The sequence below is a fragment of the Pan troglodytes genome, chromosome 4 (genome assembly GCF_028858775.2).
Source record: "Pan troglodytes isolate AG18354 chromosome 4, NHGRI_mPanTro3-v2.0_pri, whole genome shotgun sequence".
NCBI classification, from domain to species: domain Eukaryota; kingdom Metazoa; phylum Chordata; class Mammalia; order Primates; family Hominidae; genus Pan; species Pan troglodytes.
This window is the reverse complement of record NC_072402.2, coordinates 111,227,634-111,242,100: the sequence shown is the minus strand read 5'-3', so window position 1 is coordinate 111,242,100 and position 14,467 is coordinate 111,227,634. Positions and strand designations below refer to the sequence as shown.

The 14,467-nt window shown below is 39.6% G+C and overlaps 1 protein-coding gene across 13 annotated transcripts in view; it reads right to left on the bottom strand.

Moving 5' to 3' along the window:
- YTHDC2 (YTH N6-methyladenosine RNA binding protein C2) overlaps positions 1 to 10,054 on the bottom strand; it is an 81,278-nt gene extending 71,224 nt beyond the window's left edge. For 7 of the 13 annotated variants that reach the window (XR_010156972.1, XR_010156973.1, XM_024356697.3 and 4 more), the window contains exons 1-2: positions 9,645 to 10,050; positions 8,356 to 8,446 (exon numbers count right to left, since the gene is read on the bottom strand). Coding sequence is in view for 6 of the 13 variants with exons in the window: in XM_024356697.3 (XP_024212465.1) it covers positions 8,356 to 8,446; positions 9,645 to 9,831 (278 nt within the window). In the remaining 7 variants the exon portion in view is untranslated. Of the gene's footprint in view, positions 1 to 8,355; positions 8,447 to 9,644 lie in introns of all 13 variants that reach the window. The other 6 variants (XM_063810582.1, XM_063810579.1, XM_517881.8 and 3 more) reach the window with 5 other exon arrangements.
- Positions 10,055 to 14,467: the final 4,413 nt, after the last annotated feature.

The following is a 14,467-nucleotide window of genomic DNA, read 5'->3' as shown; positions in this document are numbered from 1 at the left end:
TATAAGTTTTCTAAGTGAGGCTTCCAATTTATCAAGGTTTTTAATTTCTGGAAACTCCTTATTGAATATTTCAATGAATTATAAGCTTTCTAGGTTGTTATTTACTCCTTAAAAAGTACTTGGTGGTACTTAAAATGATGCTATAAAGATGAAATAAAATTTAACCTGATCTAGAAGTTTTACTTATTTCCATGATAAATTCAAATTATTGAATTCCATAAATGTTCTCTGTAATAGGTTCTTTTCCCACGGACCTTTCTGAAACTAAAGGACAGTCATTATAGACTCAATAATTCATTCCCCTTCTGTGATGTTCATTTCATAAAATTTTAACTACAAAAGGCAGGAAGTGAGCTGAACTGAGCACCAGAGCAAATGGTAGGAGGCTAGTATTCAGCTAGTAATAAACTTTCAAGCAGTTACATGATCAACGGCAAATCATTTTACTTCTCTGACACTGTATAATTGTTAATTTTAAAAACTTCATATTTTTAAGAACTCAAAGATGCTTTAATTTTCTTAAAAATCATCTCAGAAAGGTTTTGCTATATTTCACCTTTAATTGTATTTTATTCATTCACTCAATCATTTATCATCTATTAACTAAACACTGACTTTATGCCAGGCACTGTGGTAGAAGCCAGGAATACAAAATGGAGTAAAATATACCCTTTCTCAACAAGCTCACAACTGAAATAATAAGTTAGATTGAAACCTTCCTAACATAGGTTACCTAATATAGCATTTAGGTATTAAAAAAAAAACTCATAATAAGCAGGTGGGACTACTTAGCCATTACCATTTAAAATTTACTGAATTCAGTTTGAGCACATATGGTAGAATGGAAAGATAATATCAACTTGATCATTTTTATGTTTTAGTAAAGGAGTCTACTTGTGCTTTTACTGATTATTCCTACCACAGTCAGCACCACAGTGACACTGATATATCATAAAAGGATTAATGAAATTTTTGGTAAAATATTCACCTCATTGTTGTGAGGATGGAAACATTAAATACAGTAGAAATTTGTCATACTACATAAACTAACAAATTGAGATCTCCTTATTATGCTTTCATTCCAAGATAACCGAAACTATGGTTTGATGATAAACACAGGAATCTTTTATACAAAGCAAAATTAACTAAAAACTAGCTGCACATGTGGAAAAGATGCTAGCTAAGTGAAATTCACAAGAGTTTTCTAAATAAAAGGTAAACCCCATATGCAATTTTGAAATATAAAAGTAAATGTAATAAAATTACAGTTGAGAGCATCATAACACCTAACTTTCGAAAAATAAAAGTAACCGATGCATTTTGGCATTTCAATGGCTTCTTCCTTTGAAAGAAAAATGATGCTATAAGTAATCAAATTTGACACAATGTTAACATTAATCAATTTACTAATTTAAAAGGATGTTACTAAACATTTAAATCAAATACAAACATATGCTTCTATATTCCCTACTTGTAAATCTAAGAACAGTTTAAAAGATCAGCTGAAGAGCCCAAATCTGAAATGACTACTTAAAAAGCTCACAGACACCAGGAGTCTCTTAAAAACAAACAACCACCACCACCAAAAAAAAAAAAACAGGCATTCATTTGATGCCTAATAAGTACTTAATTTTATATTCCCTTAATTTATATTTCCATTAGGCAGACAGATGCAAAGATCTAGCTCCAAACCACTTTCTCCCCAATACTGTAATACAGAATTGGAAAAGTAGTAAAGTTTGCATCATACTAATTTGTACTTTTTTATGATTACCTAAAAACTAATAAACCAACCAGTTCACTTCATGTTGTCGCCAAACTGAGCACAGCTGCTTTCAAGGTATGGTCACTACGCCTATAGTAAATTTATTTTTCTGGGTTTTTCTTTTTTTTTTTTTTTTGAGACAGAGTCTTGCTTTTTGCTTTCAAGGCATGGTCACTACGCCTACAGTAAATTTATTTTTCTGGGTTTTTTTTCTTTTTTTTTTGAGACAGAGTCTTGCTTTGCTACCCAGGCTGGAGTGCAGTGGCACGATCTCGGCTCACTGCAACCTCCGCCTCCTGGGTTCAAGCAATTCTCCTGTCTCAGTCTCCCCAGTAGCTGGGACTACAGCCGCCCGCCACCATGCATGGCTAATTTTTGTATTTTTAGTAGAGATGGGGTTTCACCATATTAGTCAGGCTGGTCTGGAACTCCTGACCTCAGGTGATCCACCCACCTCGGCCTCCCAAAGTGCTGGGATTACCAGCATGAGCCACTGCGCCCAGCCTATTTTTCTGGTCTTAATGAACTGTAAGCTAAATTGAAGATGAGATCTATCCAATATTTCTGTTCTAACTCCTCAGAGCACCTACTACACTGCTATGAACTTGATGTGAACATCAAAAAATAATTAGTTAAGTATTAACTGTGTTCAAATCCTGGCTCTGCCACTTGCTAGCTGTGTGATCTCAGGAAAATTACTTAACATCTCTAGGCTTTAATTGCCTCATCTGTTATATAGGTGCCAGGTGTTAAAATAGACTCTGCCTTATAAAACTTGTTATGATCCATGGTAGACTGGATAAATAAAATGTGGTACTACATATACACCATGGAATACTATGCAGCCATACAAAAGAATGAGACCATGTCCTTTGCAGGAACACAGATGGAGCTGAAGGCCATTATCCTTAGCAAACTAACCCAAGAACAGAAATCCAAATACTGCATGCTCTCATTTGTAAGTAGGAGCTAAATGATGAAAACACATGGACACATAGAGGTGAACAACAGGCACTGGGGTCTATCAGAGGGTAAAGGATGGGAGGAGGAAGAGGATTAAGAAAAATAATGGGTACTAGGATTAATCCTGGGTGATGAAATAATCTGTACAACAAACCCCCTTGACTCATGCTTACCTATGTAACAAACCTGCACATGTACCTCTGAACTCAAAAGTTGAAAAATAAACTATATCCACACTAGTACACAAATGGAGGCATGCTCTGTCATACATCCTGCTGTATTTAATGTATAAGAAAGAACCATTGGTCCTTGTTGCTCACTTCTGTGAACAGAAAGTGCACTAAGGCCATGGGAGTCATCCACTTTCAGGTCAAGGTCTATCTTTTCCCTTGTGGTAAATACCAGGCCAGAGATGAATCAGCACCAAACCAAAGGCCCTCATCCAAATATGAGAATGCTGACTCCTTCTCATTTAAAGAAAAAAAAAAAAGAGAGAGATTCTTTTATTTTCAATAATCCTTTTATTCTTGGGAAAACCCAGTTTAAATGTGACCTAATTTTTTATTTTATTTAGCATATTACATCTATGATCACAAGTAAGATAAACCCATAATTTTCATTTCTAATATCTTCTTTATCTGAGTTAGGTAGCAAAGTTATACTAGTTTCATAAAAAACAGGAGGTGTCCCTCTCTTTGATTCTCCAGGAAAAACTGAAGTAAAAATAAAATTATGTTTATTGTGCAGCCATAAAAAAAGAGTAAGTTCATGTCCTTTGCGGGGACATCGATGAAGCTGGAAACCATCATCCTCAGCAAACTAACACAGGAACAGAAAACCAAACACTACATGTTCTCACTCATAAGTGGGAGTTGAAAAATGAGAACACATGGACATAGCGGGGGAACATCACACACAGGGGCCTGTCGGGGATTAGGGGGAAAGGAAAGGAAGAGCATTAGGACTAATATCTAATGCATGCAGGGCTTAAAACCTAGCTGATGGGTTGATAGGTGCAGCAAACCACCAGGGCACATGTATACCTATGTAACAAACCTGCACATTCAGCACATGTATCCCAGAACTTAAAGTAAAATAAAATTAAAAAGAAAAGAAATTATGTTTATTGACTCTTTGATTTAAATTACCTCTGAATGGCATTTGTGTGAGTAAATTTCTAATCTTGATTAAATTTATATAATGAATTTTTTAAAAAACCATTGTTAGGATTAAATGATAATCCATTTAAAGCACCTAGTACAAGTATACAACAACACTTAGTAAATGTTTGCTCCTGCCTCCTCAAGGAATGCAGCCCTGCCGATATCTTGATTTTAAGTCCATGGGACCTCTGTTGTTGGACTTCTGACCTCCAGAACTGTACTTTGGTACTCTATTTGGTACCTATTAGGCAGTGACCTTAGCAGTCACAGAAGAAACTTGTACTTGGAAAATCTACTTTCATATACTTCATATTTTCCCATTCTACAGATTTTTAACAAAGTTCATTTTGTAAAATCCATTTTTGTCTAACTTGGACTGAGAAAAATCGAGATGGGATTTTGTTTTCATTATAAACAAGCCAAAGACTTAGAAAAGTGAGCCTTTAGGACTAAAACACAGTGACCTCAGCGTGACTTTAAACACAACCTTTAAAGTTGAGGAAAAAAAGTAAATAATGATGTGAAATTTTTGGTATGTGAAACCTGACTAGAATTTCAAAGAAAACTTTAGGATATATTAAAAATCACAAAATGGGGCTTTTACTCCAAGAATGTTTTCACTAAAAGATGAGCAATTACAAAAAATAATCAAAACAGGGCCAAGGCACACTAGTTCAGGCCTACAATCCCAATACTTTGGGAGGCCTAGGCAGGAGGATCACTTGAGCCCAGGAGTTTGAGACCAGGCTGGGCAACATAGCAAGACCCCAACTCTAAAAAAAAAAAATCTTAAATTAGCCAGGCATGGTGGTGCATGCCTGTGGTCCTATCTACTTGCGAGGAAAGCCTGAGCCTAGGCATTTGAGGTCATACTGAGCTATGATTGTGCCACTGTACTCCAGCCTGGACAACAGAGGAAGACTCTGTCTCTAAAAAATAAAAATAATCAAAGCAGGTAAAATTCAATTATTTAGAAGGTGAAAAACAAAATCCATCACAAATGACATAATTTTGAAAGAAAGAATATCAAAAAGAAAAAATTGACCAGAAAAAAATTGAAAGCTATCACACAATAAGTCTGGAATCTATTTTTTAAAACTTATATAAAAAGCCCAAATAAGAGAGTCAATGAGAGACTGGAAATAGAATCCAGGCTTTCTGCCCTTTACACCAGGTGGCCTCTCAAATAGGTACTAAGAAACTATAATATCAGACACCTACAGATACACATACACACACACACACACACACACACACACACACACAGGAAAACTAACTTACTGAATCAATAAAGTTAACGATAGATTATTTTTTTAAAAATCGGCCGGGCCCAGTGGCTCATGTCTGTAATCTTAGTACTTTGGGAGGCCAAGGAGGGAGGATTGCTTGAGCCCAGTAGTTCAAGACCATCCTGAGCAACATAATGAGATGCTGTCCTCTACAAAAAATAGAAAAATTAGTTGGGTGTGGTAGCATATGCCTGTAGTACCAGCTATTCAAGAGGCTGAGGTGAGAGGATTGATTGGGCCTGGGAGATGGAGGCTGCAGTGAGCAGTGAGCCGTGATCATTCCACTGCACTAAAGCCTGGGTGACAGAGCAAGACCTTGTCTCCAAAAAAAAAAAAAAAAAAAAAGGCCAGGTGCAGTGGCTCACGCCTGTAATCCCAGCACTTTGGGAGGCCAAGGCAGGCAGATCACGAGGTCAGGAGATCTAGACAATCCTGGCTAACACAGTGAAACCCCATCTCTCCTGAAAATACAAAAAATTAGCCGGGCGTGGTGGTGGGCGCCTGTAGTCCTAGCTACTTGGGAGGCTGAGGCAGGAGAATGGCGTGAACCCGGGAGGTGGAGCTTGCAGTGAGCCGAGATTGTGCCACTGCACTCCAGCCTGGGTGACAGAGCAAGACTCCATCTCAAAAAAATAAAATAAAATAAAATAAAGTCAAAGGGTGAACAGAAAATTTCATGGATAAGTCAGGTACAAATTCTCATACAAATGAAAAGAAAGGATTTGAGAAGTAGATTCAAAGTGATTTATTTCTTTTTGTGAAAAGAAGAAAAGGCATTTGAAAATCACAAGGACCACTAAGAAAATATAGTACAAAGTTTACTCAAAGATGAAAAAAAGAGAGAAGGAGCTAGGGTATTTCGTAAGAAGGTTTGAAAGCATTAAGGTTATAGGTATTAGGGACTGGATAAACAGGCAGGATTGCCTTGCTTCCCTTAGCATCTCTTTCCTTTTTCTTCTTTCTCTGGCTCTTCAATGTTTCCGCATTCCCCATTTTTGTCTCCATAACTTCCTTCTTGAATTCTCCTTCCCAAGATATCTATTCATTCCAGATCAGCTCTTACATGACTATGCTACTGAAGAGAAGGACAGGAAGTCTACTCTAATGGACTGCTTTTCTAAGTTAGCTGTTTAGAATGCAAGACCCATGTAACCATAGAAATGATGTAGCTACAGAACTGTACATTTATAACATGTGTTTCCAAGCACAGGCCCAAAACCTCTTACCTGCAACTAGTAAACCCAAACAGTGCTAAAAACTGGAAACTTTTAAGTTTGCAGTAACCTCATTTGACATCAAATGTGATCACGTGATTAAACTGACATGAGGTTATTAATAGTCTCAGTGTGAATATTCATAGAATTTCCAGCAAAAATATAAATGTGACTAAAGGTGATGGCCATATTTTATTAGGTAGATTATACAACATATTGCAAATATACCCAAATACCTTTCTAAAGTCTAAAAAATCTGAATCTCAAATATATTTAGCCCAAGTGTTTCTGGATAAAGTATTGTGGCACTGAACTATATTTTTATTTTCAGGTGCAGTATTTTTACCTACCTAGTGGACTATAAGATGGGCACATTCAGCAATCTAACCACTGTTCCAGCACTGGCCTTAGTGATGTTCAAAACGCACATTCACCTAAACTAAATCCCGTGTCTCAGTAATTTATCACTGTAGTAGGCAGTCATATGCAAGACATTCCTACATCAGCTGCTTTCACTTTGGGACCATCTGAATATTTATTAATATATTTACTTAATAAAGTTTTGTTTTCCCTCTTCCTAACCTAAAAACAGGTAAGCTGAAATTTTATCCTTTTTTTCCCTCTATGTCAGTAGTTCTCAACCTGAGCAATTTTGCTCTCCAGAGGACATTTGGCAACCTCTAGAAGCATCTCTGGTTGTCACAACTGGGGTTAGGAGTGTTAGTGGCATGTAGTAGTAATGGCTATGGATGCTGTTAAACACCCTACAGTACACAAAACAGAATAAAGAATTATCCAGTCCAAAATGTCAATAGCACCAACAGTGAGAAAGCTTCCTTTACATTGATCCCACCATCCTTATTAACAAAATGAAATAGTGCCACAGAATTTTAGAGTTTTTCAATTTGGATGGCTCAAATGACTTTTCCCTCAATATAACTCTGTGATCCTCCTAACAAAACAAAACAATTTCCTCCTGTACCACTTTTTAAAATCATTTCTAATCATCAGATCCTTGACTTGGTAGGAAAGAAAACAATGAACATATGCTCTAAAGCTTATTATTATATTGCAGTAACAGTAAAAGAAGTAAGTTCCATAAATAATTGTACTTATTATCTTTTGTACATCCATTTTTCAAATGAGATTTCATTTCTATCAAAAAATAAAAATATTTTTCTCAAGCAATCAACTTCAACTTTTAAACTATTTTTTTCTTACATCTTAAAATTTACCTTTGAAAGAGTTCACAGTATGCCACCCAAAAATATGTCACTCTGCCATAAGGATTATTTTGAGCTGAAGGCAATCGAGAAGAAGCAGACATAAGAAAAACTCTGCCTTCCCCTGCTTTACCAGAAAGGGAAGGACTATTCTTAACAAGAGAAACCACTCTAGACTCTTAATAGAGACAGCACCAGGGGAACCTACATAACCAACCTTGCTAAAAGAACACATATCTTCCATTAGTTTCCCCATATATACCTTCCCACAATTTACTGCACCTACAAGTTCAAAGTCCTTTTCCTTTGTCTTGTCATTTTTTAAATAAATTCATTGTTCTTTATTAAGATGCCACATAAGCCCCATGTTTGAGTTACTATCGAGTTCTCCCCTATGTATGCATGATGCATGTCTTAATAAGCTTATGTTTTTCTCTTGTTAATATGTCTTTTATCAGTCTAATTTGCAGGGTCCCAGCCAAGGAACCTAAGCTGGGTAGAGGAAAAAGCATTTTCCTAGGGAAAAACAAAACAAAACAAAAAAGGGGGGAAGAGGTAGACAGAAGGAAGAGGAAAGAGTTGAATTTGGTACAGACCTGAATCTTTTATCTACATATGATACAATTAAGAATGTGAAGTTAAAACAGTAATAAGTACTTAAATGTACTCAGAAACATTTCTCCCTTTTTTGGGCAAATAATCTTTTTAAAAAAAAAATAAGAAAAGCTACCAGCTTACCCTTTACTTTTAGAGACCAAACCAAGAGACTGACTGAGTCGATGAATAAAGGCTCTTTCAGTACTGGTCAAAGAAGAAGGAAATTCCATTTCTACACCGAAAAAAAACAAAGTAGTAAAATTTGTAGATAGGCAATTTTCTCTCAAGTAAAACACACAGATACAAAATATGAAAAACATACATAGACAATCAAATTTATTATACTTTATTTGAGGTTAACTTTATATTTCATATTCTTTTATGTAAATTAATAAAATTAATATATTTTATTAATTCAATAACTACTGAATGTCTACCAGAATTCTGATATTAATAAAAAGACAGCTATGTATTAAACCTAAATGTGATAAAGGCCTCTGATATTCACCAAAAACGACTCCTCTTACTTGTTCTGGAATTTTGAGTTGGTATAATGACTGAACATATTAACTTGGTCCCTACTTGTTTAGTTAACAAAATGTTTATTTTCTTCAATGATGAGATATGTTCAAATATTATGAATTCTCAACATGAAACTCCATTGTCTTTGCTTTCAAAACCGTATAGAATTCGTATTTCACTATTTCAGAGGGATTTGTTATATATTGCTGAGGCTTTCTCTTTTTTTAATGTGAATTTAGAATCTCTCTGTCTAGAACATTCCCCATTTTGGACTATAAGATTCCAGAGTAAGAGGTCCCCTAACTAAGCCAGCAGGTCCGAATGAGCCCTCAACAGACTGCACAGGTCACCGCAGGTCAGTTGCTGGTTCTGCATTATATGACCCAAGACAAGTGGCTATCTAACCTCAAGAGGTGTGGAAGATGCTTCGTGTGCCAAACAAGTTTAATTTAAGTGGGTAGCGTGATGCTTCAGGGTCCAAACGTATTGCTGGTGCATTTATTTATATGTTTGATTTCTTTCTGCTCTTCTACATCTGTAGCTTAAACGTGCCACAATTAGGTGACACCCCCTTAAAAAATTTTTTTAAGGGTTAGGGCTAACCAATATCTGAAACACGGTGGCTTAACCGCCCAAGGCTGCTGAAAGACGCGGGGGAAAAACACTTTCAGCTAGGGAGCAAAGTGCCCATAACCCCACAGATCCGCAGAGCACCTCGCATTCCACCGCAGGGCCAACAGCCGCGTTCCAGACCCGGGTGCCGCCGCTGAGGCCCGCCCCGGACGGTGGCCCGGGTCTTCCCTCCCTCTTCGGAGGCACCCCCATCACTCGGTGGGCCGCCGTTTGGGGGGCGCTGGGGTGAGGGGGTGTATCCTGACTGCCAGCAGGGTCCCTGTCCGGAACCTCACCTCTCTGGTCCCCGTATCGGAAGCGCTCCAGCGCGATATTGACTGCGATCTTCACCTCCTCATCAATGCGAATGTCCTTCAGCCCCTTGGCCCGGCCGCCGCCCCCAGGGCCACAAGGCGAGGGGCCGCCGCCTCCGCCACCGCCAGGAGCCGGCTGCCGCGGGGAGACGCTGCTCGGCCTGGACATTGCCCTGAAGAGATGGTCTCTCCGCACGGGAGCGGCCAGGCCTGCTAGCTGACAACCAATGACAAAGACCGTGGGAATCCGGGGCCACTACCGGGAAGCTCCGGAGACGGCCTGCGTTGGGCTGAGGTCACCAGAAAGGCCTCAGTCACCGCCACAGCAGAAGTGAAGCCTGCGCCATTGATATCACGGCCAGGCGGGGAGCGCGGGCGTAATGACGTCACCAGGGCCGGCGCCCGTGACCTCAGCGCGGCCGCCGCTGCGCGCCTAAAGGAGGCTGTCTGCGGAGCTATGGTGCGGTCCTCTTCCCGCGCCGCCCACCAAGGGTCGCTCTTCATCTTCTTATTCACTCACTTGCTACTTCGTTTAGTCCTTCATTAATTCCTGCAGTAAGCATGTATGGGCTTCTACTGCGGACCTGGCATTATGCCACGCCTTCGATGTACATTGGAGAACCAGAAAGCCAAGGTTCCTACCTTCATGGAGTTTATATTTTAGTGGGAGGAGGGTTGCCAGATTTAGCAAATAAAAATACAGAATGCTTAATAATTTGCATTTCAGATAAACGAATAATTTTTAGTGTATATATTTCCCATGCAATATTTGGAAAAATATCATAAAAAATACATATACTAAAGAATGAGCGACTGTTATGTGTCTTGCATTCTTCCCTTTTCTGAATGGGAGATTTTAATGCAAGTATGCCACCCTTGCTCTATCACGCTACACAGGGTAGCTGAGTGGGGGCAGGTATGTAGTACATATTTACATAGTTCATGAGTTACCTGGCAATGAGGATGTACATCTGGATCTAATAAAGAGGACTGTGTATCAACAACAGATCCTGTAGGGGTGGGTTGCCCCTACACACCTGTGGGTGTTTCTCGTAAGGTGGAACGAGAGACTTAGGAAAGAAAAAGACAGAGACAAAGTATAGAGAAAGAAATAAGGGGACCCGGGGAACCAGCGTTCAGCATACGGAGGATCCCATATGGAGGATCCCCTATGGAGGATCCCGCCAGCCTCTGAGTTCCCTTAGTATTTATTGATCATTCGTGGGTGTTTCTCAAAGAGGGGGATGTGTCAGGTTCACAAGACAATTATGGGGAGAGGGTCAGCAGACAAACACGTGAACAAAGGTCTCTGCATCATAGACAATGTAAAGGATTAAGTGCTGTGCTTTTAGATATGCATACACATAAACATCTCAATGCTTTACAAAGCAGTATTGCTGCCCGCAGGTCCCACCTCCGGCCCTAAGGCGGTTTTTCCCTATCTCAGTAGATGGAGCATACAATCGGGTTTTATACCGAGACATTCCATTGCCCAGGGACAGGCAGGAGACAGATGCCTTCCTCTTGTCTCAACTGCAAGAGGCATTCCTTCCTCTTTTACTAATCCTCCTCAGCACAGACCCTTTACGGGTGTCGGGCTGGGGGACGGTCAGGTCTTTCCCTTCCCACGAGGCCATATTTCAGACTATCACATGGGGAGAAACCTTGGACAATACCTGGCTTTCCTAGGCAGAGGTCCCTGCGGCCTTCCGCAGTTTTTGTGTCCCTGGGTACTTGAGATTAGGGAGTGGTGATGACTCTTAAGGAGCATGCTGCCTTCAAGCATCTGTTTAACAAAGCACATCTTGCACCGCCCTTAATCCATTTAACTCTGAGTTGACACAGCAGATGTTTCAGAGAGCATGGGGTTGGGGGTAAGGTTATAGATCAACAGAATCTCAAGGCAGAAGAATTTTTCTTAGTACAGAACAAAATGGAGTCTCCTATGTCTACTTCTTTCTACACAGACACAGTAACAATCTGATCTCTCTTGCTTTTCCCCACAGATCCTGGATGCAGTGACTAGATAGAATTCCAGGTGTCTGGGGAGGGTATATGTGTATTCTGTGTGTGGTAAGAAGGGGGCGGAATATTTGGTGACAAGAAGTATCTTTTCTTCCTAGGCATTATATTTCCCAACTCCCCTGCAGTTAGCTGGGGGCCACATGGCTGAGTTCCGGCCATTGGAATGTTGCTGGAACTGATGTATACCACTTCCAGGATTGGTCTATAACACCTTCCTTGAATCTTCCCTTCTCTGTCTTTCCTGGTCTTCTGGAAGTTCTTAGACAATGGTGGAACCACTAGATAGATAGCAGGTTCCCGATTCCCTGAACGAGTGTGATAGAGTGTCCTCACCAACCCACATTGGAATATGACATGGGTAAGAAATAATTCTTAGTTGTGGTAAACTGCTGAGATTTGGGAAGATTTTTTTTTGTAACATTATGGTAAATTGTTGAATTCATCAAAGGTATGGCCTTTGATGAATCACACATTCCTCTGTTCACACCCTTGTATTCTTCCTTCCCACATGGACTCTGTCTTTGGCTATGTAACTTGCTTTGGCCATTGGGACATCAGCAAATATGAGATAAGCAGGGGCTTGAAAGGTGTTTGTGCATTAAGGCTTAGCCTGTTTTGCTGCTGAGAATTCTTCTTCCACAAAGTAAAGAAGCTTAGGCTAGCCCACTGACAACTATGGCCCAATCATCCACCAGCACCAAGGGCAAGACGTGAAAAAGGCCATAATGGAAATTCTAGTCTTAGAAAAGCTGCTGGATGACCACAACTCTGTAAGCAACCCAAAACAAGATTAGCAAAACCACCTAGCTAAACATAGTCCAAACTGTTGACCCACAGAACACATAAACAAATAAAATGAATATTGCTGTAAGCCACTAAGTTTTAGGTTGGGTTTGTTACACAGCAGTAGATAACTGATACAAAGAGTTAGCTTATTCTGACTAATATATTTGTACAATGATAAGGCTGATCTTGGGCATAAGTGACTGGGCTGAAAGAACTAGCTTCACCAGTTCCAGTTTGTACCCAGTTGCCTAAGAACTGGGGTCATCAACATCTTGATATGCCTGTAAACAACTTGTGGCATACGAGCATGCCACAGCACAGTGGTCTGGAGACTGCTCTCTTCTCATCTATAAAATTGACCTGGTAGAGTAATAAAGTCTTAAAATATAACCAACATGATTTTATTATTGATGCTAGGGATATTTCCTCCCACCCTTTGCCCCCTCATCACCCCTACTTTGCCAGCCCTCCATCCCTTTCTCTCTTGTTCAGCCAGGTCATTTAGGGGTTATTATTTGGGGAAATATTGTCTTAAGTTGGTTTCGGTTCTCTGGAACTGGAAAAAGTCACATAGTAATATACCAGTAAGTTGCCAAAAAGGATCCTGAGCCCTGCTCCTCTTGGGGAGAACAAAACAAAAACCCTGAATGGTGTGGGAGATCCTGGAACAGAATGGCCTGTGCTACTTTCCCAAGGGAAGGCCAGAGAGGCAGCCCAGGAAAGAAGGTAGTGTGGTGTGCCTAGGCAGGTGAGGCACAGTGTGGTATAGAGCAGCAAAGGGTTCCTGGTGCCCAAGAGGTGTCCAGAATTGGCAGAGAGATATGCCAGACCTGAAGGAATCGCACAGTTGAGAATAAGCAATGAATGACTTAACGGTGACTTATGTTGTTTGACCACCAAGGATCAGAAACTCTTTCCCACACTTACTAATGCCTTGATACTCCCTAAGTCCCCCAGAACTTAGAAGCAAGCCTAGGCAAGAGTGGCAGCCCCTGAATTAACTGAGGTTAATTACAGAGAAACTAAGTTCTTTCATATCTAAATCTATGGAATAAAATTTGTACTTAAGTAATTGTAAAACTACTTCCAGCGCTATCATTTTATATACATATCATAATATAGATACCAAAAATTGGTATTTTTCTATAACCTGTGTATGTATCTACCTGTCTACACATTAATCAGCTTCAATGTATATTAATATGGTTAGCCACAAGGTGACACTAGAAAGCTATCTTTTGCTTATGGTTCTAGGTCTTGACCGTCATTGATTTTCATAAACGGCTTCTATGAAGTATTGTATTAACAGTAGTAATCCCTTCCAGGGACATTTTCATTTTAGTAAGGGAGATGGCAGCAATGAGGTTAATAGGAGGCAATGTTCATGTTTTTAAATCATAAAAATAAGACTCTCTGGAACAGGCTATCAACTAGTTTTTATTCTTGCTCTTCTTACCCACTCTCATGTGATAGGATATCCCAATCACTACAAAAAATATCAAACACTAATTTATTCAACATCCATAAATAAAAAATGTAAATAGAAATAGTCTGTTAGATCTTGGAGCTTAAAATTTAAATGACTGTTTTTACAGAATGTGCCTCAAAAACATCTAGAACATCCTTAAACCATCTCCCAAACACTAAAAGCTCAGTCCAAAAATGTGAACACAGTAGGTCAGCAAATACATTGTGTAACTCACTGAGCAATTGCTATCTCATGTTGGGGATGACTGAGAAGAGGAGGAAAACCATCTCTTCCAGAAAGTCTTGCTTATTTGATTTATAAAGGAGATGCAATTTAAAGGATTGCTTAGGAAAATAGGAAGAAAAGGTTTGGAAAAGCTCACAGGGAAGAACTTTTTTTTTTTTCGAAACAGAGTCTCGCTCTGTTGCCCAGGCTGGAGTGCAGTGGTGCCATCACAGCTCACTGCAAGCTCCACCTCCTGGGTTCATGCCATTCTCCTGCCTCAGCCTCCCAAGCAACAAGGACT